Consider the following 14,080-nt stretch of genomic DNA (forward strand, 5'->3'; position numbering starts at 1 on the left):
AGCGCCTTCACCATTGTGGGCACATGAAATGCTGCCGTACCCACACCAGTGAGTCACTGGGCCTTACTGGCATACATTCACACACTGTAAACACCTCCGAGCCTCTGGCTGGCACACACACCTGAGCCCCCGCTCCCGCTTGGCTCCAGTGTGGCTTCTCCGTCTGTCTTGTTCTGGGTGGAAGCGTGTCTCGCCTTCTACGCCTGTATTCTTCTATCCCGCAATTTAACAATCAAATTTAAAAAGTGTTTAATTACAGTTTGTCGCGGCCTCTCAGCCAAAGTTTTACTTCCACACATTCACCCAGTTTTCTTCAGAGTAACATGTGATTACGTGAAACCCTCAGTAATAGTCTTCCTGACACACGGTTGGTTTTATTGGACCAACACCTCTTTCACGGTTGCTGAGATGGTTCCCAGTAGGTCATAATGGAGAAGAATGGGAACCAGAATCCCTTCCCAGCACTCTGCTGCTCTAGCGCTGCACACCAGTCACTTTACACCACAGCCCCTGGCACTCTGGGATCTTTTTGTGTATGTGTCTGATCTCGTTAATTCAGGGATGTAGACCCAAACTGTAATTATCATTATGTTCTTCTCGGCAGCGGCAGGAAACAGCCCGAGCAAGTTTGGATGAGCGTGTGTATGTTTGCTGATGTGAATGAATGTGTTTATTTGCAACGAAACAACATGCACATACATGAATCCATCCTGTGTGTGTGTGTGTGCGTGTGTGCGTGCGTGTGTGTGTGTGTGTGTGTGTGTGTGTGTGTGTGTGTGTGTGTGTGTGTGTGTGCGCGCATATATACATACAGCAGGAGCTATCATGAGGACAGCATGAGAACTATTAGCAGTGAAAGATAAGCAGACTGTGCCAGCGGCTGTGATGACTTTTCCTGCTCGTGTTTTGGCCCTGCTCTCGTTCACTTTGTCTCTGTTAAATGGAGACATGGTGGAAGCGCGGCCGTTTTCTCGGGCCAGTGGGTATCCTGAGTCTAGGATTGGCAGGAGGAGGACCGAGGAAGGAAAGTGAGAGAAAAGGAAATGAGAGGAGAAAGCTGGAGAGAGAATAAAGGAAAATAAAATAGAGAAATACAGGAGCCAGTGAAGTAGAGATTTCTCCACTTCCAGGGTTTTAAATCGCATAAAAACAAAACAGATTCCCTTTCACAAGCAACGTGGACACTGTTAAATTTCACAGCTCTGCAATAAAATGTTTGTGTGTTTCTTTTACGATATCACAGTTGAATTTGAGGAAAGAGTCAAAAACACTAAAGAAGCAAAACAAAAGAACGAACGAACGAACGGGTTTATTTGGAGCAAAGCATCGCATTTCGTCAACAACCGCAGCTCGGTTTTTGCAGTCCTGCACCTTTAAAGCGGCTTCATGTGGGAGGACAGACTGCGGAGAGACGGGACGGGTCACGGCTCAGCAAACAACACAGGGATCCTGCAGAGACAAGAGCGGCTGCAGGGAAACAGTGGCACAATGCACGAAATGTGCAGCAAGTCAAAATATTATGAGCCAGTGAATCACCTTCCCTCGGGTCCGGATCGTATTAGATGGCGAGCGAGCAGCTTGAGCGATGTGTCGCGTGCGGGAGAGTGGGACGGGTGGCACCTGAGGTCAGCGGCGTCGTGTTGTGGTTGGATTCCATCAGTTTGTTGCCAGATCCTCTGCAGATGACAGACGCGTGTCGTTCCGTGCTCTCGCAGCTCTGCTCCCTGTGCTTTTAGGCACAAATACCTGAATTCCATTGCAAACACGTCACCGTGCAGATATTTCATCAGTGTCGCAAGTGACGAATTCTTGTCATGACTAGGAATTATCGCGCTCACCGAGGGTTCATATGATGCAGTGTGTTATTGTTAAAATAGTGAATCAGAAGTAGAGTCACAGCTTCAACTGTAAACTACACTGACATGTGTCTGAGCCACAGGTCTCTGAGTTCAGCATTCACCAAATCAAATGTGTGCATTTGGCCTTAGGTTACACACTCAATTGAATTAGAGAAATAGTGTACGCGCGCACGCGCACACACACACACACACACACACACACACACACACACACACACACACACACACACACACGCACACACACACACACACACACACACACACACACACACAGTCTCACAGGGACGGACACGGAGCTCTATTAAGTTAAAAAGGAGAGCTGAGTGTCTTCTTCCAGCGCGAGGGCTTTTATGTGATAAGATCAGGGGTGCTCCTATGCAGGATTCCTGAACACATCAAACAACAGTAAACCACATCACAGAGGCAGGAAGAGCTCAGCTCCATTAGCCAGCCCATAAAGAACATGTGTGTGTGTAACAGGAGAGCCGCGCTCGCCACTACAAAAGCTTTACACACACAGGACAAACATGGTGAGGTATGCGGTCCCTGAACGCCTCATGAACGTGTCGCCTTTGGGTGCAAGCGCTGGGACAAACACGTGCTAACTGTGTGTGTGTGTGTGTGTGTGTGTGTGTGTGTGTGTGTGTGTGTGTGTGTGTGTGTGTGTGTGTGTGTGTGTGTCACTGGATGGTGTCACTGCTCAGATACAAATAGGAATTCGTATTGTGCGTTTCCTTCGTTCCAACTTTTTTTTAGGTTTAAAGTACCATGCTGGAGTGGAGCGATGCCTGCAGAGGCCGGCCTCTGTTTGCTGACCAGATGGCAATCATTAGTTTTATTAGTACACAACTGGTGCAGACATGCCCCCAAAGCACAAACGCACACGTCCTCCTCCGACGCTGCCGCGGCGAGCGCTCCGTCGCTCCATTGTGTCCCCTTTCACTTTTCACAGAAAGACGTCTGGCTTATGAGGTGTTTAGTGACAAAAGGCCAGAGAGAGACACCCAAATACAACCGGAGAGAGACAGAGACAAAGAGAGAGGAGGAGACGGGAACCGGGGGCAGAAGGAAAAAAAGGAGTTGACCCAGATTGCGTTTACTCATTTTTCTTACATTTATTTGAAACAGATCTTCAGTGTGACTGGTGTCCAAGCCACAGGCTGTGAGATATCACCCTCTCAGGCTCCAGAGGCTCTGATTCAGACTTTACTGTATGTCCATCAGTCACGTTGACTGGTCCCGCTCTGCCATGACAGGATGTCTTAATCATATGCGTTGCAGATGTGTGATAGGAACCTCCATGAAACGCAGAAACCGCGTGTTTTCCAGCAGACGCGTCGCTATGACGTCGATGGAGCCGGTGACGGGGTCGATGAGGACGCGGGGCCGAGCGGCCGAGCCCCGAACCACCGCGGCGTCTGTTCCTCTGGAGGAATCGGCCTGCTGGCATCACAGCCGGTCCCGTGCCAGTCGATGGTTAGCGCCGTCCAAGCCCAGCGCTGATGGGCATAAACACACGCGAGTCATGAGTGTGTGTGTGCTAGCAGCTAGCCGCTAGCCGCTAGCGGCCGCCCGGGCCTTGGTGTGTGAGTGCTCAGTGGCCAATGGAGCAAACGGAGGCTTTTCACAGGGGTTGTGCTCGATGGCAGGCCTTGATTGCTTGCGGCTCCTGTTGTGTGTTGGCTTTGTTCGAGCACGTCCAGTATAACCAGTCGCAGGGAAGCCTCTGCCAGACACACACACACACACACACACACACACCACAGAGGAGACTTTTATGGCCTTGAAGACCTCAGTAACACGACACCTGGGGCAAACACTGAGTAATAAAGCACTCGTGGCACATTGTTTAGACCCTTCTCCCTCCGTGGTCCGTCGAGCGTCTCCGCTCCCTGACGTCAGTGTCCTGATGTGTCGCTTTAGCGTCGAACGCGGCCGCTCTGGCATCGAAGGCCACCAGGATAAACAGAGGCCCGCGTGTGCTCGCACGCACGGCGCCGCCGCAGATACTTCGGCCCAGCGCTTGGTTCCTCCAAACCCACGCCGCTCTCTGGTGTTCCTGACTGCACGACTGCAGATAAAAGAGCAATAAACATTCCCTGCCTGCAAACGTAACTTCCTCACACTGTCGCCTCCTTTTAGAGCTGATGTTCTGACACACGGGCAGATTTACACGTGCCGTGTGTGGCTTTGAGGGGGTCTCCAGTCCAGTTGTGCACTAAATCGTTACAGAGTCGCTACAAAATGATTCAGCAGGTTTTTTTATGAACATCCTGTCTCCTTCAGACAGAACCAGTGGAAGCATTAGCATCAGAATGGACCTCACAGCAGGGGGCCAGCCTGCACCGCGGCAGCAGGATGACGCGTCGCCAGCGGCACGGAGGTCGAGGAGCGAGCGTTCTTCTTCACTGATTACAAGGCGCGCGCGTCGGCTGCGTGCAGGCGTTCGCGCACCGGGGTCCAGGATCGCGGCTTTAATTTTCAAACACTCGTAAAGTTTCTAAACGCTCCCTCAGCCTTTCATGAGTGAGCAACGCCGCGGCGGAATGGCAAAAATGCGCCTTCTCACACGAAAGCTCGTCTCCAGGACTATACTTTACAAATAAGCGTCCTGCGCGTCTATTGTGGATCCACGCCGGCTGTTGAGCGAGCGAACGCGGTGACACAACAAGCTCAGTACCAGAGGCATCATCTGTCTGCACCAGCTTCAACGTACAAATTAGAGAGATTATAGAGCGGCGTGTGTGTGTGTGTGTGTGTGTGTGTGTGTGTGTGTGTGTGTGTGTGTGTGTGTGTGTGTGTGTGTGTGTGTGTGTGTGTGTGTGTGTGTTCTTGTATCTACCTGAGCCTCACTGTGAGTGTGAATGGGCCCAGATTCTTCGAATGTGTTTGCTCCAGTGTGTATTGAGAAAAATAATAATAATAGTGACTTTTTTTTTTATCTGAAGGCCAGGTAGTAATCATGTTACTCTTTGATCCCATGATCCTCACTGATCTGTCTAAATATACAGCAGACCTGTCCAAACCTGGCAGCAGCTCCTCTAATTAGCACCCTCACCTAACGTAACGGAGAACGGGGGCGAGAGAAGGAGAGAGAGAGAGAGAGACCGTCTGTCTGTTCGTCTGCTTCTCCTTCATCGTCTTTCTCGCTCTGAATGTGTTTTCCCTCCACACTCACAAGAATTTAAAAGCTGTTCTAATGAAGTCTGTATAAGTCAGTATGTGGTCAGAGTGTGTTTGTGTAGTAGACTGTAAAGAAAGCATGCGGTTCCCGCTGCGTCATCTCAAAGCAGAGCAGCTCGGGCTTTTTTTTTTTTTTTTTTTATTATTTCACTATATTTTAACATCCTTCTTTAAAAGAAAACTCTTAACTCTGGAGGCTGGAGTCGCAGGGCTGCTCATTATTAGCAGATGTGTGTGTTTATGTGCTCATCCACTTGCATGCAGCCTTTTACATGCAGGTGGTGAGCACTTCAGGGCACTCAGGCATCCTCAGGCCCTTCACGGCTTTGATCCCCTGAGAAGCAGATGGAAATACTGTACAGAGAAACTCCTGCTTAGATTAGATTATTTAAAAAAATCATTCCAGTGAACTCATTCTGTGGTTTTTATAGACAGGTGCATCACAGAATTACAGTGAAGGCCTAAGTAAAGGACAGATTGTCCTTTATGTAGTTAAGTATTAGTAATAATAAGTTCAGTCACATCACACTGTTGATGTTGCAGTTCTTTGGCTACGCAGCTTTTATAACAGTTAGGTTCATGTGGCTGTAATTGGAAATAACTGTGAGTGGCTGATGGAGTGTGGGGTGGATGTTAGTGTGACCTTCTGTGTCCTCTGCACGCTGACGGGAAATGGACTCCGGGCTCCAACGAAAGCTATAATTCTGCGTGCAACGCAGGCCAAAGCAGCAGACACACATCTCCTCGCTCGCACGCGTGTGCACGAGCGGTCGGGCGACTCGCAGAGCGCTAGCTGTGCTCCACGAACCACATTAATTGCGTTGTGTAATTGTCTGGCAAAGGATTGTGGGAAACGGCCCCTACAGGTCTGTCCCTCCACCTCAAACCACTTATTAAACATGGACTCCCGGTGACACGACAGTGCTCTCCAGGAAATTGAATGTGTGTGTGTGTGTGTGTGTGTGTGTGTGTGTGTGTGTGTGTGTGTGTGTGTGTGTGTGTGTGTGTGTGTGTGGTGGCCTCCCACTCCACCGCATGTCGGCTGTGGTTCGGCTGTGGTCCGCCGCCCGTCCCCACATTTGGAACGCAGTGAAAATACACCGGGGAGCTCCCTCCCACTGAGCTCTGGACCCGTCTCCCGTCAGTCTCTGGGTCTCTGCGCCGCTGCCGTGTACTCTGTGGCCCTGAGAGTTCAAAGCTGCTCGGCTCGGCGTCATGCGTGTGCGGGGCTGCAGCTTGGTGAGCACAGGAAAGGCAGGAGGAATGGGGAGAGAGGAAAGCAAGGCGGGTAATTGAGGGGTTGAGGGTAATACTTAGGCCAAGGACGGCTGTTTCAACGTGTTTGCATAACCTCCTTGAACTTAATATTTAGTCCCACTCTGGAATGAGTACAGGGTATGACAAAGCCAAATGCAGAATGATAGAGGCCAAGAGAAGCCGAATGATAGAGAGGTTCAAGTCCAAGGCGGAGGTGATGCCATTGTCTCCTCCAGCGAGCGACTCTGCGCTTTGATGAGCGACACAAAGGGCCGACGGAGGGAGTGACGGAATGAGACTGGCCAGAAAAGAAGACGTCACGTTGCAGCGACCTTCCTGTTTGAGGCTCTGATGAAGTGTTTGACAGGGGTTTTTTTTATCGCAGTGGAACGGTTCATGAACACAGCACAGAGGGCCTGCGTTTTAGATGATGCAACGCTGAAGGCATCCTGATATTTAGCCGTTTACATTACTCACAGTTTAGCGAAGAGGCTCATTTAACACCAGCACAGACAGAGGAGGAGCCGAGCGTGAGACGTGCTGCTGTTTAAGGATCGGCTGCTTGTGTTTGTTGGTGCCACATTGATGTATGCATTAAAACCAGAGTAACCTGTCAGTGGTTATGTCTCAGTCAAAGGTGTGTGTGTGTGTGTGTGTGTGTGTGTGTGTGTGTGTGTGTGTGTGTGTGTGTGTGTGTGTGTGCGTGTGTGTGTGTGGTACAGTACATTGACCTCGGCTTGTTTCTCGTACCTTGGGAAGACGCTGTCAGTCAGCTGAGCGGGGGTCAGGGCAGAGAACAACCCTCCGCCCGGGGGGGAGAACAGGAAACGCTGCTCTGTCATTGGTGGAGGCCTTGAAGGTCTGAGATCAGAGCTCTCAGATTGGTTGAAGCCGTGTGTGCGAAGCAGCACATGGATTATATTTTCATCCTTCTGGTTGCACAGGAAAAAGTATTATCAATAAATGACATAATTTGCCCGTTGGGCCATATTTATTCTTTCTTCTTTATCCTGTTTATAAACATATTTATTTGATTTCTTTGCAGTGGTATTTCTGTTTGTTTCTTTCACATGTGATCTTTGCAGTATAGTCAAGATGTTTTGCTTTTGAAACTGCCAGTATCAGTGCTTTGAAAGGCTCATTAGTTATGTTCAGAGATAATGGGAAGCACACACACACACACACACACACAGATGTACACACACAGATGTACACACACACACACACACATACAGACACACGCACGCACACACCACGCACGCACACACACACACACACAAACACACACAGATGTACACACACACACACACACACACACACACACGCACGCACACACCACGCACGCACACACACACACACAAACACACACAGATGTACACACACACACACACACATACAGACACAAAAACACACACACACCAGCACCACACACACACACAACCACCACAACACAACACACGAACCAACACACACGCACCAACAGCACACACACACACACACAAACACACACACACACACACACACACACACACACACGCACGCACGCACGCACACACACGCGCCCACGCCACCTGGTTTCTCTCGCTGTCTCGTTCCCTCGCTCTGACAGGAATGCAGCGGTGGTCGTCTGGTCCTGCTCATCCCTGGGAGCAGCAGCCATCTCTCCTCGTCCCTGCTCCCACTCTAAACATTTGGCTAGTTTTGGCAGATTTGTTGATTTTTGTCCACTCGTATTTTCTCTCTTGTTGCTGTAAAACTGATACATACCCTTTCAATTAAACCAGGCCCCCCCCCCCCCCCCCCTCCACTGGTTGGACCACTAGTGTGGGAGTGGGGGTGAACGGAGTAAGTGGGTTGTATATTTTATTGCTGAAGTGAAAACACACACAACCTGGAGCCGTTCTGGTGGAACCATCTGCTGTCATGCAGCATTCTTGGGAAGCACAGCTCAAGGTTAACACAGAAGGTTCAGCATTCTTGCCTGAATCACAGGATTAACACATAATATCACATACGAGCGCTCGGAGGTGACTGCAGCGTCCAGACAGGAGAGGCGTGTGTTTGTGGTGGGATTGGTTGAAACAGAGCCTCTGATCCAGGTGAGCGTACAGAAGGAAGTGGGTAATAGGTGGATCCACCAGCATGTGGCTGCAGGTTAGCTTTGCACAGAGCTGATCCCGTCGGAGGAAGTCAACACTCGGAGCGTCATAAAAACGCCTTCGGCCCACGTTCACCCGTGCGGCCCTTGTGGTGAGCTCAGCGCATGAAGTCAGCGTGTGTTTTATGTTGGAAATAGACATTTTCCCTCCGTCCTATGCTGTAAATAACACAGCGCTCCGAGGCCATAAATAACAGTGTCACACAACCATGCCCCGTTCTCATGTCCTCTGCGTGCTCTCACCACAGGCCTCCAGTGCCGCGCAGCCAGGGGCCCCCGGCCTCGCGCTGCACCTTCACACACTCACAATCAAGGAACTGCCATAAAGTTGCTGTGGAATGTTTCTGCAGACCAGGACGGTTAAGTGGTGGAAAGGCATGATCACAAACTAGGAGCGCTCCTAATAGATGTTCTGGGAGCAGATATTAGCGAGCTCCCCGCGTTCGTGCTAAGAAAATACATCACGCGTGCACATGTGCAGGGACATGAAAGAGGCTGTGTGTGTACGCGTGGATTCAGACGCACACACACACACGTACACACACACATGTACGAGCGCACACACACGCAAACACACTCATACACACACACACACACATATGTATGAACACACACACATGCACACACACACACACACACACACACACACACACACACACACACACATGTATGAACGCACACACACACACACACACACACACACACACACACACACACACACACACACACACACACACACACACACACACACACACACGCGCGGCACTTAGGGGCAGACAGTATTGATGGTTCCCTCAGGCATCACATAGACGCATCTGTTTCTGTCCTACTGACTCTCCACACTCATAATTTTAAGTAAGTCATAACACAAATTATAAACACATATTCCTCAAGCGTGACGCCTAGGAATAACAACATAGAGTGCGTTGAGCTGATTTAAGGTGGGCCGGGACTCCTAAATCTTTACCTCCGCGCCTTTCTTCTCTTCCTGCTCTTTCCTCCCTCATGCAGTGCAGGTGGCAGTTTTTCTTGTGTAACAGACTTTACTCTCCTCCCGCCTTCACCTCCATCTTTTTGTCCTCTTTATTCTGGATTCGGTGGTTCCGCTTCCTCCTCCTATAAATTGGATCGCACCAGCCTTCGCAGTGTTTGAACCTTTGACCCCCAGAGATCCGTCCGATCCGCCGAGCTGTCATCTGCCGGTGACATCACGGTCCTCTGACAGCAGCCCTACCTCGAAGCTGTCTTCATCAGATTCTCCTCATTTTTATTTCCGTCACCCTGCGTTATCTCCTGCGACCCTCCTTCTCCTCCTCTTCCCCCTTTCTTTACATTCCACCCCCCCCACCTCTCGTTGCATGGTCATGTACTTCAGCCATCCATCTCCCGCCTCTGTTGATCCAAATGTCTCAATACGTCCCAGGGACCATGAAAGTTCAATTGGAATCACATGTTGCAGCCGAGCTGAGAATTTCACCCCTTATAAATAAGATGTCAGTCCAAGCTGTATATTCAGAGCGCCGAGCGCTCCCTCACCGCTCTAAAACCGAGCAGACGTGCCCGGCTGATGATGTGAACGTTGACTTTGTCTTATCACCAGATACTGTCGTGCCGTAGAATTAAAACAGATGCAGCAGCAGGATTTATTCAGCCTTTTATTGGAGGGTCTCATGGCTTCTCGGGGCACGGGGTCAGACTTTTATGAAGACTAATCGCATGCTTGTCACGAGCAACTATTTCATTGTCGCCCTCTCGATTTGAACAGGAAATGAAGATTATCATGTGTTTGTCCACGAGTCTAAGTTTAGCAGTGAGGGAGGAGAAACGCAGAGGCCTCAGCCGTGAAGATGGAGGACCGGCGTGTTTGCACGTGTGCATGAATCCTATCTGCCTGATGCATGTGCGCTGTAAGAGTGTTGTACATCGAAGGCTAAGTGGCCACTCAAATTAAATGTGATTAAATACTCCAGTGTGATTCATGTTGAAAGACCCTCAGTAATACGACCAAACGCAAACACACATCACTGATTGAGGATGTGGTAGAAAGCATTTAACAGGCTGGTTAATCACAGCAAAGCCCCCTTTTATTGTTTTAGGAAGACATCACTCAGCAGAATGCTGCGATACACCAGCAGACAACCCTGCCGCATGCTGCACTGGCTTAAAGGAAGTGATTTAACTGGGACCAACCAGGCGGGATTCTAGAACCCACTGCTAACTGGAAAATGACCGCATTCGTATATTTCAGTACATATTTTTTTCAACAGTGTCAGTAAAAAGTAAAACACAAGAGATGGAGGACACACTTTCCTCACAGACTCATTTTCATCCCAAAAGTATGACATGCAGTGCTTTTTCCATGCAGAGTTAAACAGTCGCAGCGTCTAATTGAACACAGCTGGGAGCGTGTCACCGCCTCACCTGCTGGGACGAACGCAGCATCACCTCCTTATTATCTGTTTTGTGATTAATCAAACACCAAAGTCCCGTCTTTCATGAGTTCATTTAGTGGAGGCAGCTTGATGAATGGGAGCGTAAGTGGCTCCATGGTGGTCAGAAAGAGACGGATCTCTGTTTGGCTTTTTCAGATGCATTCACAGATAAGATAAACCCCCCTTTTAGAGTGGGGTGAGGGTTAGGCCCCTAACCCTTTCATCGGCCCTGCATTTGTCACACCACCTACTTAGTCTCCGAAGCGTTCTCAAAATGACGTCTCTCTTTCTATGCTTAACGGTGACTACCGCAGTCAGGAGGAGCGAGTTGTGTAATTGCTGTGTGTTAAACTGTCTCGTTGTCTCTTCTAAAGCTGAAATGCTAAATGCTGTGAGTTTGTATGCAGTTCATATTCACTGTGTGTGATCACATGAAACAAGCGTCGAAGGCAAAAGGAGTGAAATCGTGAGGAGGAATGTTTGCTGTGATTGACAGCACTGTACGATTGCTTCAGTGTGTGTGGATGCACACGCCTGCACAGAAACACACTCATATGAACGTGAGCCGGTAAAAAACGGCATCAGTGGTCGGATCCAGATGCAGCGTCCTGATAACTGCACTAAAAACACTAAACAGGGAAGCGCCGGACTTTATTCATTTCACTGTGTTTATTTTCCCAGTCGAGTGATTTCTGCAGGGCCCGAAATCACGTAATAAAAACACAGACTGCGATGTGGGGATCATTTTTGGTATTTTTCACCCTGGCTCCTCCTCGGCCTTCACATCAGTGACTGCATTTAGGACCGCGTGCCCGGTTTTCTGTGAGAAAGCGCCTTCGCTCCGTGGGGTGTTTACAGGAGGGGGCGGCTAGAATGTGTGTTTGTCACAGCGCTGGATTTACAACATCCTGCTGGATGACGAGGATAGTCATCACCGGTCGGCTCCCGCGAATCAGACTGCGCTCCGAGGGTTACGCAAGGCATCGTCCTGCGTGCACGTTCACCCAGACTGTACCTAAGCAGTGGTGACAGACGAGGGAGGTCACATCCTCCTCAGCCCACGGTGTAATGTTCTGCTCCACTATTACATGGCTGTGAGTCACAGCGAGGTACCGCTAAAGCAGCTCTCAGCAGACCACTTCAATGTCTGTTTATTGTCTGTGGAATCTCTGTCTGGGTTTAAGAAGCTCTGGAATGAATGAGCGGGTGAGTGCTCACATCTGCACAGGTCCTGCACGCGGGCCCACGGCCGCAGATGTTGGCGCCGCCGCCCCGTCCACCTGCTTCTGCTGGAGCTGCAGAACCCATTTCTCAACATTCAGCCTTTTCGCCTTACGCTGGGAAATAGCTCTGATATATTTCTTATATTTAACCCCTGAGTGACAGTGCCTTTGTGTGATTTCCCACCCAGGCAACAGGCCTTGCTGGCAGCCATCAGTGAGAAGGACGCCAACATCGCCCTATTGGAGTTGTCCTCCTCCAAACGCAAGCGGGCGCAAGAAGAAGTGATGGCTCTGAAGCGGGAGAAGGACAGGCTCATGCACCAGCTCAAGCAGCAGGTACTGTATTCTCTGTTAGTGTGCGTCAGCGCGAGCTGTTTATAACCGCTCGTTAAAGGCTAATTCAATTTAGAGCTGACGAAGCTGACCTGAGGTCAGTTTAGGACTTGATGATGCTGTTGTTGTTGGTGTTAAGGCAACTGTCAGATGTGAAGCTGAGAATCCTAGACGTCTGGGATGTGAAGGTCAAAACGTTGCAGCTGAAAGGAATGAACTGTTTAATGTCTCTAGCAGTAATTCTTGTTTTTTATGAAGAGCAACTTAATAAACTTCTCTGCCTGAAACCACATGGACTGCGTGCAGGCGTCACAAGCCAAGCGGGAGCTGCGAGTCCACATCCAGGCACATAAACATGTAACAATCATGTTGCAATCGGACGCATTAGTTACAGAGTCACAGACATACGGTGGGTGAGTCACTGGCGGAGTCCAGCTCAAACACACACAAATCCCAGCACACACTCACACACACCTGAGGACACACCTATTCCCTCCGTCGTCCTCCTTCTCGGTGCGACCTGCAGGCTGAAGAAGGGATGTGGGTCATTAAGGTCTGGTCAGACCACATCAGTGGCTGAGCTAACGTGAACGCTAACGCTAATGAGCCGCCAGCGGGGAGTCCAACAGTACGATCTCCTGAGTCACGGGGCTTCTGGGAAACGTGGTGCGTTTAAAAGTCAACAGATGCGGAGGTCGGGCGCGCGTGGGACCGCGCGCTGTTTGTTCGCGTCCTGTAAATGGTAAACACTTCCTAGGGGGTGCAGTTCCTCTCAAGGAATTTCAAGGAAAGCCAATTATCTGTTTATCGCCGCTGGATGCGTCATGTTTTCCCGTCGGGTAACCGGCGGTTACCGTCCACCTGATGATGTGATGAGATGCAAGTGCGACGTGGCCTCCAGGCCTGAGGCAGAGGAGGAGAGGGAGGAGCACAGCTCAGCCTCATTAAAGCAGCGTGGCTGGACACAAGCTAGCACACAAGCCACCGCGCTAATAATGCTAACGAGGTTGCACAGGAAGCGGATGCTCTTCCTTCCACTCCTCAGAATGAGCTCTCGGGAGGTTGTGCTGCTCAGTGTGTCACACACCGGCCCTCTGTCTCCTGACCCACTGACACACATATCAGGAGAGGTTACCTTCCAATCGCCAAGCGCGGACGGAAAATGACCAGGAAATGCCGAAGAATTATGGAAGTGGGGGTCTCTGAGGAGAAAGCCGATCCGCAGACAGCAGATAGATTTACAGATAGCGGTGCCCTGCGTGACCTGACCACATCCCTCTTCTGGAAGGTGTGTGTGCGCGGAGCAGGCGGCCTAAGACAAGCTTTCCTTTCTCAAAGGGCCTGCGTCTCTTTGAGCTGGCCTCGCTCGGCGCACACAAACACACAAGCGCACATGATGAGTGTGGTGTTTAGATTTCCTGAGGAGAGAGTCAGAACAAATGTGTCCCCATGTGGGAGTTCTCTGAGTGGTCCCATCCCGTGATGGATGGCTGAGCATCAGCGGCTCTTTGAAGCAGCGAAAGGATGAATGTGGAACCCTCACCACTTCTCTCTCTCTCTTACTCAACACACTTCTTCTCTCTTCCCTCCTGGTTTTGGACGCGCTTCAGCGTCCGTCCTCTCCTTCTGCTGCAG

At 50.2% G+C, this 14,080-nt stretch overlaps 1 protein-coding gene across 1 annotated transcript in view; it reads left to right on the forward strand.

Moving 5' to 3' along the window:
- LOC114858680 (ERC protein 2-like) overlaps positions 1–14,080 on the forward strand; it is a 91,892-nt gene that overhangs the window by 46,927 nt on the left and 30,885 nt on the right. Inside the window, exon 17 of the mRNA XM_041071483.2 lies at positions 12,301–12,448. Coding sequence (XP_040927417.1) covers positions 12,301–12,448 — 148 coding nt within the window. The remainder of the gene's footprint in view (positions 1–12,300; positions 12,449–14,080) is intronic.

This window comes from Betta splendens, chromosome 7 (assembly GCF_900634795.4).
Source record: "Betta splendens chromosome 7, fBetSpl5.4, whole genome shotgun sequence".
NCBI lineage: Eukaryota > Metazoa > Chordata > Actinopteri > Anabantiformes > Osphronemidae > Betta > Betta splendens.